At 39.7% G+C, this 23,334-nt stretch overlaps 3 protein-coding genes across 5 annotated transcripts; 2 read left to right on the top strand and 1 right to left on the bottom strand.

The window, feature by feature from the left end:
- The first annotated feature begins 2,215 nt into the window (after positions 1-2,215).
- On the top strand, positions 2,216-4,884 carry mibp2 (muscle-specific beta 1 integrin binding protein 2). 2 transcript variants are annotated; one of them, XM_041042587.1, is made up of 8 exons: positions 2,217-2,486; positions 3,152-3,242; positions 3,458-3,506; positions 3,728-3,917; positions 4,009-4,080; positions 4,179-4,285; positions 4,436-4,530; positions 4,613-4,884. In XM_041042587.1, exons 1-7 carry the CDS (start codon positions 2,461-2,463, stop codon positions 4,519-4,521), a joined length of 621 nt encoding a protein of 206 aa, XP_040898521.1. In that variant the 5' UTR covers positions 2,217-2,460; the 3' UTR covers positions 4,522-4,530; positions 4,613-4,884. The 2 variants fall into 2 exon arrangements, with proteins under 2 accessions (XP_040898529.1, XP_040898521.1); XM_041042595.1 differs by lacking the exon at positions 3,458-3,506 and having other exon boundaries at positions 2,216-2,486.
- An 8,244-nt stretch (positions 4,885-13,128) lies between these two features.
- bloc1s6 (biogenesis of lysosomal organelles complex-1, subunit 6, pallidin) lies at positions 13,129-16,131 on the bottom strand. Of its 2 annotated transcripts, none has more exons than XM_041033835.1 (6): positions 15,990-16,131; positions 15,688-15,785; positions 14,391-14,550; positions 13,731-13,818; positions 13,541-13,627; positions 13,129-13,397 (listed from the first exon to the last, which is right to left on the bottom strand). In XM_041033835.1, exons 2-6 carry the CDS (start codon positions 15,755-15,757, stop codon positions 13,278-13,280), a joined length of 525 nt encoding a protein of 174 aa, XP_040889769.1. In that variant the 5' UTR covers positions 15,758-15,785; positions 15,990-16,131; the 3' UTR covers positions 13,129-13,277. The 2 variants fall into 2 exon arrangements, with proteins under 2 accessions (XP_040889769.1, XP_040889777.1); XM_041033843.1 differs by having other exon boundaries at positions 15,694-15,785.
- On the top strand, positions 16,120-23,159 carry slc30a4 (solute carrier family 30 member 4). The gene is made up of 8 exons (XM_041033822.1): positions 16,120-16,277; positions 16,575-17,092; positions 17,819-17,965; positions 18,915-19,068; positions 19,757-19,973; positions 20,239-20,344; positions 20,435-20,569; positions 21,846-23,159. The coding sequence occupies exons 2-8, from the start codon at positions 16,693-16,695 to the stop codon at positions 21,998-22,000; spliced, it is 1,314 nt and encodes a 437-aa protein (XP_040889756.1). The 5' UTR covers positions 16,120-16,277; positions 16,575-16,692; the 3' UTR covers positions 22,001-23,159.
- The last annotated feature ends 175 nt before the right edge of the window (positions 23,160-23,334 follow it).

Raw genomic sequence — 23,334 nt, 5'->3', positions numbered from 1 at the left:
TATTTTGACATTGTGGTATTGCTACTTCTTCCTCAGGAAATGATCTGAGAACTTCTTTCACCACTGGTTAGCAATTGTGATACAAGAATACAAGAGTGCATTGTACTGCTGCTGAATGCCACAAAATTAAAACTGTCTTTGATATTCTAGATATTTATTTAGGTATTGGCACCATTGGATATGTTTAAGTTAAAAACGTGGTTACTAAAACAGCTTTGTTCAAACTTAAAAGACACATCTGATCTGATGCATGCAAGGTTGTCAAGTAGTGGAGCTATTGTATGAGGATATGGGGTAATAAAATCTGACCAACCAAATCTCAGTCAAATCAGAGTCTATTATTTTCTGTGAATTTCTGAAGAGTTACATAAAGTAGAAAATGCTTGCGTGTAAAATAACCATCGTGTCACAGGAGTGAACAAAAAAGAGGATTCACAGAAAAGGTCTTCCTCAGTAAATCTAGTAAAAGCATGAAAAACATGATTAGGTCTACGTGTTACGCTTTTAGTAACAAGAACCTCTTTAAGTACCAAGAATTTCTTTCAGTACCAAGAGTTTCTCAATTACATTTCAAAGGTATTTGAAATGTATTGTCATTATATCACATGGTGGTCAAATGAGAAGGCAAGTTTCAAAGCAGTTCATCTGGCTTGTAAGCCTCACAGATGTCAGCCTTTTATCTCTGTATCAGTAGGAATGGAGAAGTTAATTTATCTCAACTGGACCCCCTTGAAACGTTATACCAGATTCAATCCATGAAAAAGCCTTTGTGCAGAATATTATTAAAGATTTCAAGAAACTCAAGAAAATCTCATTCTAAGGCTGCAAATTGGCAGAGTGAAGCTGAGTCAAGCTATGAATAGAAGCCTTACAAGCTGAACTGAATTCCACACTTGGCAACTTCCTCTTCATATTTGAGGTTCTCGAGGATGTAAACCCCAACATAAGTAATATTTTGGTGTAACCTCAGCAAACTGTGTCATGGAGTTGGTTGGGAAGTTTCTAAACAAAACAGAGAGAGGTCAGCTGCAGGCGGGTGAAAGAACCACCACAGCAATGTGAGTGAGTTCAGAGATATCATCATTTGTCTCTTTTGTGTCTCTGATTCAGACACCAATATGAACTGTTTTCTATGGCAGCCCTGGCAGCCTTTTCTGACATATCATGTGTATACTGATGTGTACTGTAGCTAACACTGCTGAATGCAACAATATACTAACGCAGATAATTATAAAAGAGGAAAAGACTGACAGGTGATCTACACCATCCCCACAATGCAAAATTGCCCTGTAGTTAACACATGTCTGTTGAGGTCCCAGTAATAAAAAGTGGCCCTGTCTGTAGATTAGATAAGTTAAATGCTACCAACAATGAACTGCAACTGTCTCTGTTTGACTGTTTTATGGTTGTGTTGGACTTTTTTTCATAGCATTTTCCTCTTTATGGTGTTTTTATTTTATGTCTAGGTGGACCACAAACAATATTATATCTCCTGAGGATGAAGGTGTAGGCTATTCTAGTCTCTTCTAATCTTGTACATAGTCACTTTATTCATCAAAGATTCAGTGATGGATAAAGTAAAGTAAAAGTGGCACCAAGACAATTTCAAAAATACTAGAAATACTAACAAAAATACCTGAAGTAAAAGCTGAGATCTTTTGCTACATATGCATTCAAGTATGACATTCCAGAGCAGCTTTGAAGAGTGGTTCCTTTAAAATGATGTCTAAAATGATTTATGTGTTAATATGAGAAATGTTTTCATATAGTATGGTCCAGGTGGAGCTGTAGTTCAGGGGTATGTCTGTTATTTAGTCCACCCTCATTGAAGTGACCATAAAGCTGAATAAACACCTCTTTGAAAGTTTCTACACAAACGGATTAACATTAAAACCCTCATGAAGATAGGAATTATTGCAGGACTGTTGCATTAGACTGCATTAGTTTTAGCTCAGTGTATATAGAGGCGCAGTTCTTTTTCTGTCTATGCTTCACCAAAAAGATCTGAATACTTCTTCCAACGCTGCTACGACTTTCCACCACCGTGTTTTTTGTTTTTATTTTTTTCATTTCTTACATCAAAAATTCAAATTACATCTGGAGTTTAGGGTTGGAGGGGGCGGCACTGCGGTGACAGTCGCTCCTGATTGGTTGTTCTGGGTTTTCCGTGAGGCTCGAGGTGTTTAAATAGCCAATCACGTCGCTCTGTCCAGTATGTGTAGTAGCGACGTTGAACTTAGTGTTCTCTCTCGGTGGAAGACCGCGTCCGAGCGACACCTCGTCTCCGCTCTTACCTTACTCACTCAACTCAGCTGCCATGGAGGAATCGAGTAGTTGACGTTTCCTGCTGCAACCTCTTTTTTAAGCTTTCTTCCCGTCAGATCACTGAGCTCCTGGACCGGTTTACTGAACTCTCGGCGACTTCTTTTTCTACGAACTTTGACCAACCCATCCGAAAGCATGAAGTACATCATCGGCATTGGCGGGTGAGTTCTGACGGATGAATGGGCACGGAAGCTAAGCTAAGCTAAACTAAGCTAAGCCAAGCTAAGCTTAGCTAAGCTAACTGGCTAATCAAGTTGCTAGGCCCTGAAAGCCCGGTACACGTGGGGAAGGGCGAACATGACATCCGCTAAATCGCTGCTTCCTTATTCATTTTTGTTGCGTTGTTAATGTAATTAATGTACGTACATCATACAGCTTCTACAAACACTTAGCTTAATCCTCTAATGTTAATCGATTCAGTCAATAAACAAAGCTAATGGTTACAGGCATGCTGTCAGAGTAAAGAGCAAACCCGCCATACATCCAGTTGACCCACCCTTTTTTTTTTTTTTTTTTTTTTACTTTTACAGATACAGACATGAATGCCTAAAAACTCAACTGTATAGATTTGGATTTTGAATTAACGCGTATTAAAATGCTCTGACGATGGTTTAAAATTGGCTAATTTGTTTAAAACTCCGCACATTGTGTGTAAATTAATGTTTAATAGGTGGCCTGTAAAATGTTAAATGTGTACCTGCTCTGCTACATGGATGTTCCAGATTTAGTATTTTATGTGACGGTCTAATTGTTAACCTTTCAGTTCAGTTTTTATTTGGATTGCATCATCCACCATTGATTGTGTTTATTGCTTTGTTCCACGCAGCGTAACCAATGGAGGGAAAACCACCCTCACCAACAGACTGATCAAGAACCTGCCCAACTGTTGTGTTGTCCATCAGGATGACTTCTTCAAGGTGAGCCCCATACACACACATCTTTGAAATTTGGATATAGTTAACCAAAGGCATTGCTCTGAGTAACACAAGTTGGTGGGGTGTTAACCCTTTGCTGCTTGTGTTACTAGATAGTGTATGAGCTTGTGTGTAAAAACTCTATCAGAGCCGTCCATATAGCAGAGTGTAGCACTAGTGGAATGTACCTGGGTACATCTTATCAATGTATGTTTCAGCCCCAAGATCAGATTGAAGTTGGTGAAGATGGCTTTAAGCAGTACGATGGTAAGCCTGGGTTTTTAATGGCAGTGTGTGTTTGTGAGCGTGCACTTGTTTGTCTGATGTGTGTGTGTGCGCGTGCGCTCCCACTGTAACATGGTGACTCATTTGTAATCTGCATGCTATATAGCCTAACTTGAATACTTAACATGTTTCTTACTTGCTTTCTGCAATTTTCTATATGCTTTTTCCCCCCCTCCATCCTTCCTCCCTGCTTTTCTTTTCAGTCATTAGTGCTCTGGACATGGACGCCATGATGAGCACCATCTACGCATGGCTGGAGAACCCGGTGAAGTTTGAGAAGTCGCATGGCGTCAATAACACCCTGGATACTGAGATCGTCCCAAAGTCTGACCATAACAAGGAGGAGGAGACTCACATCCTTATTGTGGAGGGCTTCTTGCTTTACACCTATGGGTAAAAACATGTGTTCATATTTCTGTCAGTTGTTTCCCCACTGTAAAAGGAATGGGACCAGTAAACCTTGAAATGAATTTGTCTCTTTCAGACCTTTGATCGACGTGCTGAACCAACGTTACTTTATTTCCATCCCATATGAAGAATGCAAAAAGAGGAGGTGGTAAGTGCTTCAGTGTTCAGACACTGTTCTTAACTGCCAATTGTAGTCTAGCCTACTGTCTCATTACCTTATGTAATTGACACTGTCTCTCTCTACAGCTCTAGGAACTACACGGTGCCAGACCCACCCGGCCTGTTTGATGGCCATGTCTGGCCCATGTATATGAAACACAAAAACATCATGGAGGCATCAAGTGTTGATGTTGGTAAGTCTGCATGTTTTGTTAGTTGTTGTTGTTTTTTTTTTTTTTTTTTAATTGTCTTTGTATTGTCAGATTACAGTTCTCATTGTTTGTCTCACACTTTGCGTTTCAAGATTAAAGTTTCTCATATTGATTAAATGTTTGCTACTACAGTGCAGCTAGATGGAACCAAGTCAAAGGAGCAACTGTTCAACTTTGTCTATGGCGACATCCTGAATAACATCCAGAAGTCTCTTTAACAAACAAAGGTACACACATCATCTGGCTGTCCTGTTACAGAATCCTTTTTTCTCAAATGTGAATTTCTGATTGTTTTTCTTTTTATCACAGGTCATATGATCGGCTAAAAGGAACATTTACACAACCTGCAAGCAGAAGACCACCTTGCCTTAAGTTTCTACCTGGCAGCTCATTTAGCTGACTGCTATGCTAATTTTTTTTGTTTTTTAATGTAAATGTTTTACTGGCAGCATCAAATGCTGGCATGATTTTATATCTACCATATTTATTGCTTTGTTACAGCCTGCACTCCAAAGAGAATTGATGGATATGTTCAGAGGATACACTTAGTTGCTTATGTCAATAAATGATCCTCCTGCTGACTCTGTTGTCTTGTGATTATTTTCCAGAGATAAGTTCCTCTTGGCATGTGTAAAATGCACATTTGTAAATTGTAGTGTTCAGTGTACTCCCCCTCTTCAACACTTAGCTGCTAGGTCGGGCACAGTGAGGTGGCAGCTTTCACTATCTTTCTCCCAGGCAACAGTTGCTGTGAGTGATAAGTGGAATCACATGGTGTCCTCAGGTTTTGAGCTTATCTAAATTCAAACACTTGGGTTCAATTTCTTTGGAATAAACGTAGAATTAAGATGTAAATAAGTTGCAGTATCAAAAGCCCTCTTAACCTTCTTAGACAGAGCAACATCTTTGCAATAATGCAGAAGAGTCATGTTAAATGCAGTGTGAAGATATTAGACCATGGTCTTGTTAAGCTTAAGCAGTGTGCACAGTATATGATCATTTTTTTTAAATATTTTTTTCAAAAACATAATATTGAAAGCTTGGTGATACAGTTTTGGGTACCTTCTTGCTGTAAACAAGACCAAGCTGTGCAGACTTTCTGGGCTAGAAAGTAGCATCACTTGGAGTGAGTGGAAAAACCACTTTGCTGCTCTTTATTTGAGTGAATGTTTTTTTTTTTGTTTTTTTTTTTTAGCGCAACCATTTACTTCCTTCTGCAAAGACAGTTTAAAGACATGCTTTATCCCAGTCACAATAAGCTCAAAAGGTTCGTCAGATGCCACATGAAGCTGTAAAGAACACAAATGTCTCTTTATCTGCAAAGCAGAAAGTTTTAAAACTAAAATAACATGAATCTCTATCAGCTAGTGCAATTATGCAATGCCGTGCCATAAGAATTCATTAGGCCTATATATTAATATTATCCGTGTGTGAGTACATTTTTTCCTGTAATGGAAAAATACAGCTGATGAAAACTTAATTTAAACATCCACTGAAGTCTGGAACTATCTGAGTCATGGGTGTGTCAGGCCCCATTGAGGGAGTAAAATCTGTTTCACATTGTCCTTCCTTCACTCTGCTGTAAAAGCTCATGTTATGTAATGTTACTATAGGAATGTATGGAAGTAGGTCAGAGATGTATGTCAGGAAAAAAAAACCTGGCCTACATATGAGAAGTAGTTTTTTTTCTCCTTAGTTCCACATGAGGATTCTTGCTGCTGTGTGCATAATCCATCATAGTTACTGTTTAAAAGATCCTTTTCAATATGTTATGTATTAAATTTGATGTATACAATGTGTAAGTTATTTTTTATTCCACTGTGCTGTTTTTCCACCCACTTTTTAAACAAACTTGGATTTTAAAACAAACTACATGATATTTTTAGATCTATTGAATCCTTTTCCATTTAACAGTCACTGTGTCATTCTGGAATAAAACAATCTTGAAATGTTGATATTACTCTGCATGCAGGGACAAGTGGAAGTCTAACAAAAAGAGCATGTGTTGTTCTATTCACAGAGCACAAAGCAGCTCTTATGGGTTTCCCTGGTTCGAGACAGACTGCATGATTACTGACACATCTGAATCTCTGCAGCAACAGCACAAACACACAGTGAACATCTGTCTTATAAAGCATGTTTTTTTCTAAATGTTCTTGCATCAAATATGGAGGCGTGTTGGGTTTTCACAATCACGTGTATTGCTGTTTACTTATAGTTTATTATTGAGGTTTTATTGTATTATATTTATACATTTTGATGGCCTCAAACAGACTCTATTTACTTCACCCACTTCCTTTCTGGTACATTACAACATATCTGCTGTATGTGTCCTCACGCACATAAATGTTCACATCTCCCTTAACTTCCAGCTCTCCCAGTGTGGCCTGTGATTGTTGTGACTGTTCAGCCGCAGGCCTCTTACACCATATATTTATTCGACACACAACTACACAACCACAAGCTGAACAGTAAACGGTATATGTAATTTACACTCCAGAATATTCTTTGTGCGCTACCATTCAAGCCTAAGTTAGATGAAACTTTAAGGTTTGGGTTGTTGTATGGATTGAGTTTGAATAGTTCACACAAGCATATTCAAATATATCAAAGACTGGACAGAGATAGTGAGTGGGAGATCCTGTTACAGTCCCATCCATCTTGGGAATTTCCTGCAGCCAACTTTAGTTTTGAGCAGGACAAACACCAAAATACTTCACCCTGTCTATGTAAAATGCAATTTGTGTGAATGTTTTCAAAGTCACGAACAGAGATATCAGTTTTTGAGTGCTCTCTGTGTGAGACTGTTGCTCAAGCCCAGGTATTTTAAGTGTTAATGTCTCATATGTCTCAACAAGTCAACAGTAACTCACAATATGCTTAACTTTGATGCCAATAATCATTTTGAGATGGTGTTAATTTCCTCAAAGGGCAGCTAACTCATTTTAAAACAGGTGTCACTTTGCAGTGTGAGCAAGCTGGTCAGTCTGGACTTGAATGTGAGAGATAAGCAGTTATATAACCTTGACTGCTGCTGGAGAGGCCGCCCTAAGAGTAAAGACCGTTTCTGATCTGCGCGGCTGCATGTTTCACTGATCTATTTCTCTATATGATGTGTTTCTGCAATACTTTACCTCCTGCAATACTTTTTGCTCAAAACGGTAAAGATAAAAATAAGAAGTTAAAGCTGTATTTTTTTCCAGCAATGTGGGCCCTAGCTTGCAGAAACTAGGTTACCGTGAACTTCTTCTCCTCAGATACAATACTTCACAGGCGAATAGCACTGCGGTGATAGAGGACATCGTCTTCTGACACCCGTACTGCCTCTGGACTACAACAAACCCTGCAGTTTTCTAAACCACACCAACCACCACACTAGGGGTTATGAGGGTTGCAGTACTGGCTCCTACTGGATCTTGTTTATGTATGAGAGCAAGTGTGCGTCTGGTTGCCTTTCTGACTTCATGGGGTGAATGTGTGTTTGTGCTGCGCCCGTCTCATGCTCTGTCTCCTTACACACCTCTCCACAGTGTATCCAAAAAGCAGAGGAAGCAACAGTCTGCTGTGGTTGACTTAAATAGAGCATATAAACAACACTATAAATCCTCCCTTCAGACCTCTAACTCCTTACAGTTAAGGTTTGGATTATCACATCTCCACCTCACACAGGTCAGACAGGACACGGCCATGCAACCACTAACCATCGTGGCAGCAGAGGTGACTGCGATTCTGTGGTCGCCTATATGAAAACAATTTCTTTGTCTTGCTCACAGCTTTGCAATGTGTCCTTCAAAATATTCCCTCCTGTTTTCTTATGTTACCCAACCCAAGAAAACATCAAGGACAGGGTACATTCATTTAATCAAATCATCCTTTCCCTCCGCCACAAGTACGCTGCTCTTCAAAGCCTCCTTTTTCAGTCTACAGTTGTTTCTATTTTTACTGCTTCTACTACAGTCTAAGAGGAGCCCTTGAAACCAGCCATTCGTGCCATAAAATCTTCTCTGACGATTGAGGCTGTTGCAAGGGCTTGTTTTGAAAATGTGACCCTCCAAAGCCAGCATGGGAGTGAGCTGAGCAGGGGTTAACGCTGCACCTGTGGGGCTGATGTGAAAACAGATTTTCGCCTACTGTGGTTCACCCACTCTGTCTGTGTTTACGCTCAGTGGAGCTGGCCTCGGGAGAAATTACACCACAGTGCAGACACAACAAGACACTCTGTGGCCCATACATAGCATTAGACACTTGAATTGTACAGATTTCACTGCAGCGCATAGGTGGTGGAAGAAGTGCTTAGATTATTTACTTCAGTAAACATTCCAACACCACAATGAAAAAAATTAGTCAGAGGCTAAAGTGAATTCACTTTTTACTGAAATAAAGTTATATAAGCATTATAAGATCAGTGTCCTGCAGTGTTAAGAATACAGATTTTGCACAAAGTGTATACATAGGCTGTATTTTGTTTTTGGACCCTCACTAACACCAGGGACCCCAAAGGTCCAGGCTTAGTGTCTAAAGCATACTATTATGGGCTTAATGTTGAGTTTCACTTTATTACCTCATTTTTACATTTTAATGTCAATTTTGGTGTTGTACAAACAAATCAACAAAACCATAATAAAAAAATTGAATCTTACAACTCTCCTTGGAGATGAAAAATATAGATTTATAGTTTTTTTTCCAAGGCCTCCGATGGAGTATTTTTAGGTTGTTTTATTGAAATTTTTTACTTATGTAAAGGATGTGAATACTTCTTCCATCACTGGCTTTCATATTGCATATCCCTAAATTAATTTGTTTAATCAAATTACCACACAGCAACCTTGGGGCTAACTACTGTTCCAGAATAGAGAAAAACGAGAGGAGCAGGAGGCTACTGGGGGCCTGCAGCTGCTCATTTTTGCCCTGTGGCCCCTCGGCAGGTTATCCTGTCAAGATGAACTCACTTTAACTACTTAATGTGCTATTGGGTTGTTTATTTATGTAACAGGACATGTTGTTTTATAAGCTGATCATATGTTTTGTATGTAAAGTCTGCAAAGAAACTAACTGTCGTGGAGTAAGAAGCAGAATATCTCCCTCTGAAATGTACTGGAGTAGAAGTACCATAAAAAACAAAAAAACAAAACAAAAAAACAAACAAACCTTAAGAAAACACCCAGTAAAACATCCACAAACTGTTTTTCTTGTTTAATATGTTTTGTTACTTCCCATCGCTCCACCAGGTTCAAATAAATGTGAATTTTATAATTATTGTTTTGAAAAGATGTGGTGGTTACATAGTAAACTGTTGTGCTTAAATATCTACTTTGTACAGTCAGAGAAACCTAATTACTAATGTTCTCCATGCCCACTTATCCAGACTTGCGTATGAAGAGTTATATAAGACCTGGTTGAGAAGGGGAAGTAGCCTCATTCACTGTCACTTTGGTCAAAACACCACAAAGAGATATGTTTTCCAGAACCATTGGTCTAGCTCTTCACATGGTACTCAGCGTGCATGAATACTACCATGCCAACCAAATGGTAAAACCTGAGGGAAAAAATAACATGATGCAACCATTCTCAGTGTGGGCCAGAGGACCATATCCTGTTATGGTGGGTCTGGGAGAGGCCTGGTGCTGCCAGTCTGATGCAGACCACAGCCTCCCACTCCTCACCCGTCTGAATCACTGTTTACTTAGACAGGAAGACTGCCCGCTACAACATCATCAACTGCTGCTGCTCCATGTCTGTGACTCGCTTGTGGCTTTGGCGAGTGGGAGGTTGTGTTTTCTCCGACGGCCAAGTTTCTAAAAGCAGAGACAAGTTAAAACCAAACGCTTGGAGGAGCAGGGCCCAGCCTCGGAAACCACTGCTCCTCTGAGCTGTCTACTTTTGAGGCCTTATACGCCCCGTCCTTTGAGAAGAACAAAGCCTTATTCAATTAAAGTATTAACTAATCAACAACAGATTCTGTTAAAGACTCAGTTGTTAAAATATTACGATGCCAAATTGTGAAAACTCATAAAACAAAGGCAAAAATATAAACATAAAATAAAATAAAAATAATTTTCAAGTGAATAAATGAAATAATGATTCATAAATAAAAAGGAGAACCTTGAGATACAACTGAAAGTTCAGGAAAAAGCCTGCAAATCAAGATTTGTTGGTCAGATTTATGTAATGTGTGGATTCACTAGTTACTGGATAGGATGGATAGGAACTTTATTGTCACTTGCACAGAAGTACAGGCGAAATTTCGTTAAGGAGTATAGCCTCCGGGCCGCAGCAAAATGTTTGCGCCGCCACACGCTTGCATTCACTTTGGCTTTGTGAAATTTATTTATTCAATTGTTTTGTATTTTTTCTTTGTGGTTAGAGATCCAAGGGCCAGCCAAAGCCTCTCTGGAGCCATAAGCAGAACTGCATTTGCTCCCACCCATATTCACATGCTTAAATAACAATCTAAAATCACCAAAATGCAGCAAATGAAATGGGATCTGCTCATTTCATGCCTGTCTCTGGTAAATGAAATTCATAAATAATGATACATTAAACAAATATAACTGAATTCATAATTGAAATTGATTCATATCATAATTTATATTTTTTGCCTCCAATGAGCCCCTCTCCGACTTTTATAAATCACAGACCTGAGCAGAACTTCTTTCCTTGTTTGGTTTTCACATTTCAACAGTGACCCAGTTTCAGAAAAATGAACAACAGCAATTAGTGTTGCAAAAGGCATTCATATATGGAGCCAGTGTATTTAGACACACACAGAAAAAATGTCAAACAAAACCCAAAGTCAAGGTACTGAAAACTATATCCAAAATGCGGTTTCCACTGCCCTGGCTCACTTTCATCAGTCTGGAATCAGGTTGTCCCTCTCTCTGAATCTGGACCCCTCCATGGCCACACTGTGGTGCAGTTTCCGTTCCGAGGAGGACTGGGTGGGGGCGGACCAAGCCATGTTGGTTTTGACTGAGTTTCCTGCTGTAGTAGTGAGTATAAAATTAGAGTTTTATGTGAAATGGAGGGAGGTGGGACAGATGCATGGTTGTGTTGGGATACAGAGGAATGTAACCTACTTTTATGTCCATAAATTCCTGTTTGTACGGCTGCTACGTGACAATGCTGTATAAATGTTTGTGAAAAGCGACTGTGTTTGTTGAAAACATCTGCGCAGTGTTTACCATTTCACTGAATATTCAGGGTTTATGGGAGAAAGGCTGAGGTTGAATTGGAACAAGTGTCAGTAAACCATTATCCGTCCTGGTGCTCTTTTCTAACAGCTAGTTACGTGCTTTCAACTACATCCACCTGCCACCCACCGTGACAGTATAGGCTGAGGTATGTGAAGTACTAGTTTATATCCTAAATGATCAGTTGTGTGTGATACATGGAAGGCAGAGACCCTTAAAAACCAAAGGTTACACAAAGATATGATTAGGCTGAATTCATTAATCAAATCTTCCTTTCTGGTTGCAGGGGTACTTAAGTGTTGAAGGAAAAAAAAAAGAATTAATATGACTTAACCACAGGGCAGAGAGAACGGTCTGGTAAAATGAACTCGCTGCTGCTGACACCTTGTGGACTCAGGTGCTCAATACAGTTCATGTTGTCAATCATGATAGTAGCACCACAGAGTGTACAGCTTAGAAGACCTTTTACTGAAACTAAAAAATGTGAGTCAGTTTACTACAGACCAGTTTGTATTGCTTTTATTATTAATGGTACAAACAGTGGAGTTCCAGGCAAAGCAGTGCATAGAAGTCTCTTGAAAGGTCCGTTATATGTGTATGGTGATACTGTCTATGATGAGGGCAAAGTTTGGTGCATATGATCATCAATTATCGTACTATCTGGACTCCAGAAATACAGTCAGTCAACTTTAGTGCAGACCTATTTGATTTTAAACAACATACCTTTTATAACATTCAGCACAAACGTATATTAACACTTTCACAAAAGACAGAAGACGCACTGATTTTCCTCCTTGTCATTGTCTGATGGCTGCAAAAGTGTCTTTGAGTAATTTGTTCCTCACTCAGGGAAGTGCTTGAGTTTGTGTCATCAGAGGTTGATAGTGGGAAGAACCAGCATTAGATGATTTAGTCCTTGTCTTTGGTTTGTGGTGATCTTGGTAATCTCAGAAATAAAGGATAATTTTTTTTGCAAGTTTTAGCCCCTTTACTAAAAATCACATCCACTGTCGGTTAAGTGAACCATTTTCCAAAGCATACTGCTGACTAATAGATTTTTGAATGGATTTTTCTTAGATGTGGAGAGCCACCGCTTTCATTTCTGTCATTACAAAATGACAGAAATTTCTAATTAAAAATTCTAGCTTGCTCCAAGTTTGGTTCCTACTGTAGGTGTATTTCAGTAGGTAACAGGTGGTAAACCTGAACTAAATCAATTTCACAAAACAAAAATGGCAACTGAAATGGCCTGTAATTTAAATCTGCCGAGCCATGGTTTTATTGCTTTATTGAGAAAGGCAATAAAGCAATAAAATTATGTCTACTTTTGAGTAGACAAAGCAAACCTGTCACATCAGTGAGCATTGTCAAATGCATTACCATGTAACACTGATTTATGCTGGACAGTAATGGCTGCCTGGATGGCAGGGAAACACATTAAAAAAATGTACAAAATGGTGCGGTGTCGGGGGCCATAGACACATGCGAGGTGACCCCAAAAACTCCACTTGGGAACTGGTTGGAAATCTTAGTTGAACCTCATCTACCCTGTTCCCTGCCCTCGCATTGCCCGTCTGATTCTTTACTGTTGTATACCAAATAAAAGCAAAATACCCAAGAAATATCTTTAACAAAAAAAAAAAAAAAAAAAATCTAAAATATCTGCGCTTTGGAAAATGGTCAGCAGTAATGTGCTGTGTAGCTGATATGTAATAAATAGGCCAAAACATGCAAAACCCCCTGTATGGTCCTTTAATACAGCAGGCAAACAGTACTTAGGGATCCTACGTTCTTTTAGCAGGTTTGGCAATAAGCTGCCTTTCTCTCTCCAGCTCCTTCTCACGTTGTTGCTCCTTCTCCAGCGCCTCCTTCTGCTTCTGCTGCTGCAGCTTCAAAGCTCTTTTCTAAGAGAAACCAACAGTCAACATTTAATTAGTGTATGCATTGTTTGATTTGCATCCATCCAGCAACTTGTCTGCAAGCACGGGGTCACTTACATTAATTCGAGAAAAACACTCATGTTAAATCTGACTGATGTGAGAGATACCTTTAGTTTAGTTGTCTTCTCGTGGAGCATAATCATCTCTTTCCTTATGTTCACCAGTTTATTGTGGTAAACCTTCGCCTCTGTAAACTAAAGACAAAGATCTGGATTAGAAATCACTCCTGGTATCTGGTGTACAGAATACAAAAAAACATATGTGTACAGATGAGATTATAATTCAGTCCAAACATACCAGTGAATTGAGGTCGAGTAAGGCATTACATTCTCTGAATTTGGTGACTTCTTGGTCCAGTGTGTCTAATAATATCAGCTGATTTTGTCTGGTTGAGACAAAAAGACAGATAAACACAGAGTAAGAAATAAAGGCCATCAAGTGCCATCAACTTAACTTTAAGGGCATCTACTAAATATTCAACACCAAAACTTATGACAAACTCAATGAGAAGAAAAAGGCATGCTAATCATTCAGACAATGACAGGGAAGCTGTAATAGTGCTTATTGTTGTGCTTATGTCACATGTCTTACTACGGACACATGTACACCCGCACGCTGATAGTAGAACAGGAGCAGACATTCAGGACTAAAGGCATAAAAGCAACTGCCCAACCCATCTATCCAGTTCTGCTTGACACATGATTACCTGAATTGCTTCTGTGTACTGGTGTCTGGGTGTGTTAACATGTATGGCTGTGAATTACATAACTGACAGCTGTGCAAGCAAAGACAACTTGGTTTTAGAGATATTTTACACATCATTTTATTCACATAGTTTTTTAAGAAAAGTTGCATGTAAAAGAAAACCTTTACACTTTTTAGACTATTCAGATCCAGCCAGTGCTTATTCATCAGGTGACTAAACTAATCAGTACAACCAAGCAAGGAAATACTCACGTGAGTTCTTGAAGTGCTCGTTTATTGTTCTGTAGATCTGGTAGGTAGTGAGAGAGTAATCCCTCTGTGAGTTTATCCACCGCTTTCTTATCCACAAACACATTCTCTACAGGGGCTGAGCTCTCCAGATGCTGGGATTCCTGCTGTGCCAGTTGGAGATCTGTCAAATATGTAAGAAAAAATGCACAAGTACTTTAGCATTGTGTCATAAAAGTCCCTTCAATAATTGAACCAATTATTGTCCTTTTTTGGTGGCCCACAGGTAATTTTATCTTGTCACTGACATCCCCGAAATCTGACGCACTGCCTCTTCTACTCTGACTGCTGACACGTGAGATGTAAGATTGCACTGTTTTAACTGATCTACTCTGGGTCATGACTTTGACATAAAGGGCTGAAAGCTGTTTATCCTTCAAAATAATTAGGTGAGTCTTGCACAATGCTGAATCGTGGCCATCTGACCATCTTAAATCTTATCTAATCTTGTATCTCATTTCTGCTGCTGTAAAACTGGCCTAACCTGCTGGCCTCACTGATGCTTCAGGAATCCTCTACGAGAAATGACCTAGGAAAGACTGTTTACAGTGTTAGAGTGGTGTCCTCATTACATTTACCTAAAAATGAAAATGTTTACACCTCTCTATAATTTCATGGCTGTTCTCAATAACCACCATCCTCTGCCCATTTACGGCTGCTTTGATTGAGCTTGTTTATTGTCTGTTATTCTATTTTATTAGAGACTTGGTTTCTGTTCTTTTATTTCTCAGTATGACTCTGCTGGTACTCTGCTATTTTACTCATAAAGGTAGGTTTGCTCATCATGGGCACTACTCAGCCTGTGCAAACAGTCGTATAATGTTTTCTGTGGTTCTGGAGGAGTTTTCTAAAGTGTGTTAAGATAACCATGATGAGGTCTTCAGGGCTATTTCAGCTTTGACTTTAAGTATTCAAAACCATTGATTATTCTATCTGCAGATCAGTAATTTGAAATTTCAAGTTTATTCCAAAACACCAACCAGTTATTTGCTGCTAGTTAATGACAAGTTGATTAATCAACTAATCGTTGCGGCATTAGTGTATATGTGTAAGTATATGCTAAATCTTTAACTCTAAACATTGTTTAGATGTTCCTGGTCCCTTCCTTGGGCCCAGACGTGTTAGAAGTGGTCACTCATAAGTGAATGAGGATGTACAAACTGGGGCTGGAGCTGCCGTTGGATCCACGTAATCTATACTGAAGTTCAGGCAGGAAGATCGTATAGGTGTGGACAGGTAGAGAGCAGGTTAAAACACTCACACACACCTTCGCTCTGTGGAAATTCACTCTGGGAGGAAGGTCCTTCATCCTCCATCCCCTCTGCCTCCATATGGAGCGACCCACACTGCTTTTATAAACTGAAAACAGGCACCAAACAATCAGACGGAGGTTTTCTCATAGTTTTCAGTATCAAATGAAATATTACCACGGGGTCATAGTTTATCAAAACATTGAGAATATAAACCTTAAGGAAGTGTTTAGCTTAGCTGCTTCATAATGAGCATGTCACATTAGCAGCCAGACAATCTGTAATCACTCCACCTCCGTTAACATCATCTTACCTGTTCGAAAGTCTATTTAACAGAACTTGCAGGTATGAGGAGTTGAGCTTTGTTGACCAAAGACAGAAAAAAAAACACAGTTAGTGAGATTGTGGATTTGTTGCTGCGTCCGAACAAACGTCATGTGACTGCTGCGTCATCACGTGACTGCGAACGAAACCGAACTTGCTTTTGTGACTTCCGACTGCGGAGATGATGTTTGGACACTGATGATTACACCTGATTTACCACGAAAGTTTTACTTTTAAAAACCCGCAAAGTTTATATAAGGGAAGCGTACATGTGTCGGTAAGTCTGAATCATATTTCTGAACAAACAACCGCAAAAGAAGGGTTGTCTTTAGTCGTAAACTGACGTGACATGACAGCTAACCTTTACTAGCTAGCTTGTTACTGTTTAGCCGAGGCTGTTAAAAGGAGGACTAAAGTTTATCAGCACGCGGGGATGTGAGTGACTCAAGGATATTTCGTTAACATGTCAGCTTCATAATGACAATATATGTATAATATGGATGAAACTTTGGAGCTGTACTGACGTGCAATAAGCTCTTTGTGTGTTTTTTGTGCCCTTTTGTTGCTGCTCTAGGTGCAAAGATGGAAATCAAAAGCGGACCCCGCTACACAAATGTGAATGATTACCTCGGAGGACAGTAACCTATAGACAGAGCTCACCTGCGTATAACCTGCCCTCGTGATTATTAAAGATGTCAGGTGGGAACCTCCTCAGCAAAGTCCGGTCCGCCTTCAGGAGGGAGCGGAGCGACTGGGACCTGAGCGACTCTGCGCCCTTTGACTTGAACGATGAGCTGGGGGACGATGAGACGCCCAAATTCAACAAGCTGAAGGTGGTGGTGTCCGGCGAGATGTCAGACTACTCTGCCGGAGCTCCGTCCAACGGGGTGGCGGTGAACACGATGGTGGTGGCGGATGATGATGATGACTCCCTGCTCGACTCCTCTTCGAGCCTGGGCAGCCCCGGGGTAAATATGGACCCCTGTGACAACTGCACCAAGAAGAGGGAGAGGATCAAGCACAGGAGAGTGATGAAGAGACTTGTCATTGCAGCTTTGCTGTATTTTGTTTTCATGATAGGTGAAATTATAGGTAAGCAGGTGCAGAGCGAGCCACACACTACATAATTATTTTATTAGAACTACAATTAGTTTACAGATGTCAGAAAATAGTGCCTAAATAAATACCTAAATTATTTTAGTTTACATTGAGCTAATTTGTTTAAAGTGTCTTAGTAAGATGTTGGGCCATCACGTGTCACCAGAACAGCTTCATTGCACCTAGACATTGATTCACCAAGTCTCTAGAGGACTGCTGGAGGGATGGAACGCAATTCTTCCAAAATATAGTCCCTCATTTATTGTTGTGATGATGGTGGTGAAGAGCACTGTCTAACACGTCAGTCCAAAATCTCCCATGGAATTTTTTTCTTTCACGAGTCAGGGGGCCTTTGTTTTCTGTACGAGTCAGTGGTTTCTAATGAAAAACTTGTGACTGGAACATAGCTTCTTTAAGTTATTGTGTATATGAAAAGTTCAACAATTTTTTCATTCTCCTAGGGGAGCATTAGATCATACACTAATTTATATCATCATTCAAAACTGAGTTAGTACTTACAAAGTGAATTGCGCCCCCAAAGTACTGCTGTCAGTTCACAGCACATTACCTGAAAATCCAACTAGGTACTTTGTGTGTTGTATGTTGATGTATATGTGCATGGAGCCACACCCATCTAAAGCTGTTTGTTGTATCTCAAAATCAATGTATGCACAAACGGCATTTATCATTTTAATTCTTCACCTTGTCTTTTAACTTCAGGTGGTTATGTGTCAAACAGCTTAGCCATCATGACTGACGCTTTGCACATGCTAGCAGACGTGGTGGGCATTTTGTTTTCTCTCCTGGCCCTCTGGCTGTCCACCAAGCCACCCACCAAGAGATACACTTTCGGACTGCACCGCCTTGGTATGTCTCTGATTTCAGAAGCCTCCATGCTTCTTCTTTTTACTTCCCTTTTCACTCTACATGCTCTGTCTTGTATGAGGCAAACAGAAATATTTGGTTTTGATGCAGATGAATCACGGTCAACACTGTTCAGCAGTGTTCGATCCAGATCAGATTACTGATAGGGTACTTTAGTTTCAGTTATAAGTGGATATGCAGATGATTTCGATATTGCCCTAAAAATTTAGACCCACATGGTGACTTCCTGTTACCAGTATGTATATTTATCATTTCATTAAAACTCCACTGAGTTTCCACCAGTGGAGATCATCTATTACTGTGTAACTGTGGTGTTTAGTGCAGATATATATCTAAAAATACTGCTTATCCTGATTTATTACACTGTTGCTCAATGTCTTTAATCAGTTACAGAGATAAGCATCATGGGCTAATACTGTTGCAGTAGGTGGATCCTACAGAGCCGTTTGTAAGAGGCGTGCCACTCAGTCACTTGAAGCAAAACTAAACAAGTTTGATGTAAACTAACCCCTATTCATACAGAGCAGGTTTGGTAACACTAGTAAAGTTAAGGTGTAAGATGGGAACTGACTTTTCTGAATCCTCTCTCTGTGCATCAGAAAGAAGCTGGTTCTGTCTTTGTGCAAAAGCATTTGTTGTATTTTACCGTCAAGGTTCTTTATGTTGAATGAACTGCAGTCTGTCTTCAGGTGATGCTATCAAATCTGCCAGATAGACGTCACTGATCTATTGGGCATAATTCTAATATTATGTTCATCATTAACATGTTTAATTGCCCCACACTGGTTACATGACCTGTATTGTGTACTCCTAGAGCCCACAAAAGGCACATTTTTTCTGTCTGAGCGCTATTGAATTGAATTGAGGTTTTTCTCACAGCTTTTATTGTTATTGTTATGTTCATACAACTGATTGTGATTTCCTGGCTTAGAGGTGGTATCGGCGGTCCTCAGTGTGGTGCTCATCTACGTTCTGACGGCCATTCTGCTCTATGAGGCAGTTCAGAGGACGGTGCACCAAGACTTCAACATAGATGGAGATGTCATGCTCATCACTGCAGCTGTGGGGGTGGCTGTCAACCTTATGTAAGTGTAACGCTCATATTTAAATGTTTGTTTAGAGAAAACTGAGGCTTTTAAAACATTTTTTAAACCTTATTCTTATTGTTTTAATTGCAAAATAAACATAGAATAAACATAACAGACGAGGTCCCCTGGGTCATTACATAATCCCATGCAATACCAGTAGGTTTGCTTTATGTTAAGAGTTACATTTTCAGGTTTCACAGGAAAATTAGATACGTATGGTGAGAAACACAAACAACAACCACACAGAAAAACCTTCTAGAAATGAGTTACACTAAACCTTTTGTCCAATACGTTAAATGTATTGACACAGAGTCTCAAAGGAAAAGTCAGTCTCTCCTTTTTATACATTTCCTTTACAGTTGCTATCCAGTCTACTTTTGTTGGCGGTTGAAACTGTGAGGCTTTTACAAATTAAGAACTGAAGTGCAGCGACATGACAACACTGAGTGCATTCCTGTTAGTGTAGGGTATCATCATAATTTAACAGCTCAGTCCAAAGTGCTGTCTAAAGGACACTTCAAAGGTTTAAGTTGCTGATACCCAGTGTGTAATGTTTGACCACAGTTGGGTGAATAAATGACAGCAATTTCTTAGGCAATGAAGCCATGATGGGAATTGGACAGAATATCTATAATGTTATTGGTTAAAATAAATTAAAAATTTTTTTTTTTTCTTGTGTCTTTAGAATGGGTTTCTTATTAAACCAGGGTGGTCATCTCCACTCTCACGGCCATGGTCACTCTCACGGCTCTGCAGCTGCCTCAGGTTCACAGTCAGCTGGGTCAGGTCAGCAACAGAGGCCGCACGGCAGCCTGGCTGTCAGAGCGGCCTTCATCCATGCTTTGGGTGACCTCCTCCAGAGTGTCGGGGTGCTCATAGCTGCCTACATTGTCCGCTTCAAGGTATCCAGTCTTTTTAAAGAATTGTTTGCCATGAATGTTAAGAATTAACATAGTTTGATTTTAATGTTACTTCCTAGAATCCTTGTTTAGGAAACATTAAATCTCTTTCATATGATATAATTTAATTTAATTTTTTTTCTTTTAATCGACTAGATTTTTTTCTATGTATATGAAGAGGATTGTTTGGTAATATTTTGTTTAGTTGGTCTACTGTTTCAATAGATTGAGATTTCAGTTGTTGTGATGTGACCCTGTGTCTTCACAGCCGGAGCTTAAGTTGGCAGACCCCATCTGTACCTATATCTTCTCTGTTCTGGTTCTCTTCACTACATTACGCATCATACGAGACACAGTAGTTATTGTGCTGGAGGGTAAGTCTTGCTCCTTGTCCTTTATGATTATGTTGTTTAGTATTAACAGTGTGGCGTTGTAATCGTATTGTGTTCATCTCGCTTTATCAGGTGTTCCCAGGCACCTGGACTCTCAGCGAATCAAAGAGGACCTCCTGAAGCTGGAGGATGTCCAATCAGTTGATGAGCTGAATGTCTGGGCACTGACGGCTGACAAGACTGCAGCACTAGTGCATCTCCAGCTCAGTGAGTATAACATCAGTACAACGGAGTAAGGGAGAGGGATTTGGGGAAATGAGAAAATATACTCCTACATATTATTTTGTAAATTCCAGTGAACTCCAGAATTTACATTCAGATGAAAAATAAGTCACCCATATTTAGATTTACTTCCTCTCTGTTTACACATTTAGCAAATGAATGGATTCATCATCATGTGCAGTGATTTCTGATGTATTTTTACATTCATAAACAATCTACGTGATGAGGCTGTTAGCTGAAGTATTTCCATAATCCTAAAGTCAGTATAAAGCACATTCTGACACATTTGAATTATTGGTGTTTTGGCTCTAATTCAGAATGACCACTGTTACATATTTGCCTGCAGTCTACACGAAATATCGTATGGTTATATGATGAATTACGTTTTTACTGAAAATGTCATTGAAATGGTAAAAATAACACTGACAGTGATAACAGCTTGAATTGTTTTTGGATTTGTTTCTGTCAGCTTGATGTCTCTGGATTTTGGCGTATCATTTGTTTAAGATTTTCTCAGACTCAGTCATGTTGGATGAAGAGTGTCCATGAACATTTTATCTTCAAGTCGTTCCACAGATTCTCGGAGGAATACATGTCAGTGTTCTGGCTTAGCCACTTTTGGCTGGACCGCATTGATTTAGACAGTTAGTGTTGATTTGGCAGCACGTTCGATGTCAGTGACCTGTCAGAACAGAAATGTTTGTCTTCTTCCCTCTGCAGCAGGGGCTGCTCTGGAATTTGTTTGTATTTGGCTTTGATCTTTGTTTTGGTGATACTGCCACCATCAGGCTTCATGATAGGGATGATGTTGGATGGATGTTGAGCTGAGACTTGTTTTCAGCCAAACATGTTGCAGTATGGCTGAAGACCTCCGTTTTTGATTAATCAGAAGATCACCTTTCATTTCTCAAGAAATTTGCTCAAGAAATTTGAATGCAGGGTCTTCCCTCGGCTCTCACACAATGCCCTTGGTTCATCTATGTTCATGTAAAAAACAGTCATTGTATTATTACTGTATGTGTAGTGACAAAACATCACTACACATGCAAGAATCTTAACTATATTGACGTGTGAAGCGCCTCTCATCTCCATACACTTTAGAGCTTCTTCATTTTCAGATTCTCCACAAGAGGGAGCAGTTTGGACATTATCAAAGCAGCTCTACATGTGCAACTTGCCTCGCCTGCATGAAACAAAAGTGATAGTAATCACACATTGTCAGTTGTTTTATGCAAATTCAAATGCATTTTTGTGTTCACAGCGCCCTCTAGTGCTAGCAACTGGGAGGAGGTTCAGGCGAAGGCTCGCCACCTGTTGCTTCACACCTATGGTCTCAGCAGGTGCACAGTGCAGGTGCAGACACACAGGCAGAGGCCCGTGCGCACTTGTTCACACTGCCAGCAGCTCAGCGCCTAAAGAGAGACTCGCGCTCACATGGACTTCCACGGTGCATTTTATGGGGCCAGGCGGCAGAGAAAACCGTAAATAGAGGGCTTGGATGGATGTCACACCACTGTCACAGTTCAGTGCCTCAGCAGGAGCCACAGTATATGGTGTGCAAGTGGAAAAAGACTGGTGCCAAAGGACAGTCCGTGAAACAAGGGCAGATGCAAATTTCTAATTAAAGGATCACGACAGCCTCACGAGACTGTGTGCTCTTACGCTTGCAAAGCTTTTGGAGTGGAGGTTGAATGCTTCAGCTGAGAAGAATGGAAAAAAAAAAACACGCTCTTAATTCACCATTAAAGCCTATTCCAGGAGGTAACTTTTTTTTTTATATTTTACTGTTTGATTGGTCACAACTGATGTTTTGTCATCAGATGTATATTTAACTTTTTGTTGGTAGGTGTGAGGACTAAGGTTTTATTACTTTACTAAGGATGTCAGCAAATGAAAAGGTACCTCATGTCATTTGATAATTACTGTGGTCACAGTGCATATAAGCTGTACTCCTCACCACTGTCATAAGTGAGGCTAAAAACCTTTATCATTGTGTCCCTTTAGCAGACTTAAAATTTATCAAATTAACCTAATCTTTAATACTCTTCAGCCAAAGTCTGTTGTAAGGCAGATTTTTTTTAAAAAGACAACAACCTTAGATATTCTTGGGGTAGTCTATATTGGCAGCACTGACCAACAATTAAAATAACTTGACACTTTTGACGTTAATATTTTATTCTAGCATGTCTCTTAATTCATTGTGCTGAACAGGCAACTGACAATCAAAGTGTGACTGACTTTGAATAATGGTAAAAGCCACAGTTGAACGGTTGACCCGACTTCAGTGTGGTTTCAGCCTTACACTCTACGCTCAGCTTTTTTTTTTTTTATATCATTAACTGACAGTGTAATAATGCAGGCAGGTTTGTGAAATCTTCAGTATTTCAGCGTTGCAGTGTTTTGACGGAAGAAGGTGAGAGTTGTATTTTGCCAGTAATGGTGGTTATAGTGTTTTCTCTGTCCAGTGTTGAGAGGCTATCGGGGGTTGCAAACTTTTCCGCGTCTCTGATATTATCATCAAAGGATATCAGGAACTGGATCACTGTTTTTGTTTGTAATAAAGTATTTAATCTTTTATGTCTCTTAATTTCTCTTTTCTCTAGACAAACTGAAGTTGGGAAGCAGTGTGGTAACCCATAAGTTAGTGATACTTTAGTCTAATTTTACTGTCAATCCAACTCAAATCTTTTACTCAAATTCAGATAATTATTTTTACTGAATGAGACACTGTCGCAGGTGTTTGACCCATC

Source organism: Toxotes jaculatrix, chromosome 1 (genome assembly GCF_017976425.1).
Source record: "Toxotes jaculatrix isolate fToxJac2 chromosome 1, fToxJac2.pri, whole genome shotgun sequence".
NCBI lineage: Eukaryota > Metazoa > Chordata > Actinopteri > Toxotidae > Toxotes > Toxotes jaculatrix.
This window is presented reverse-complemented; position numbering and strand designations above follow the sequence as displayed.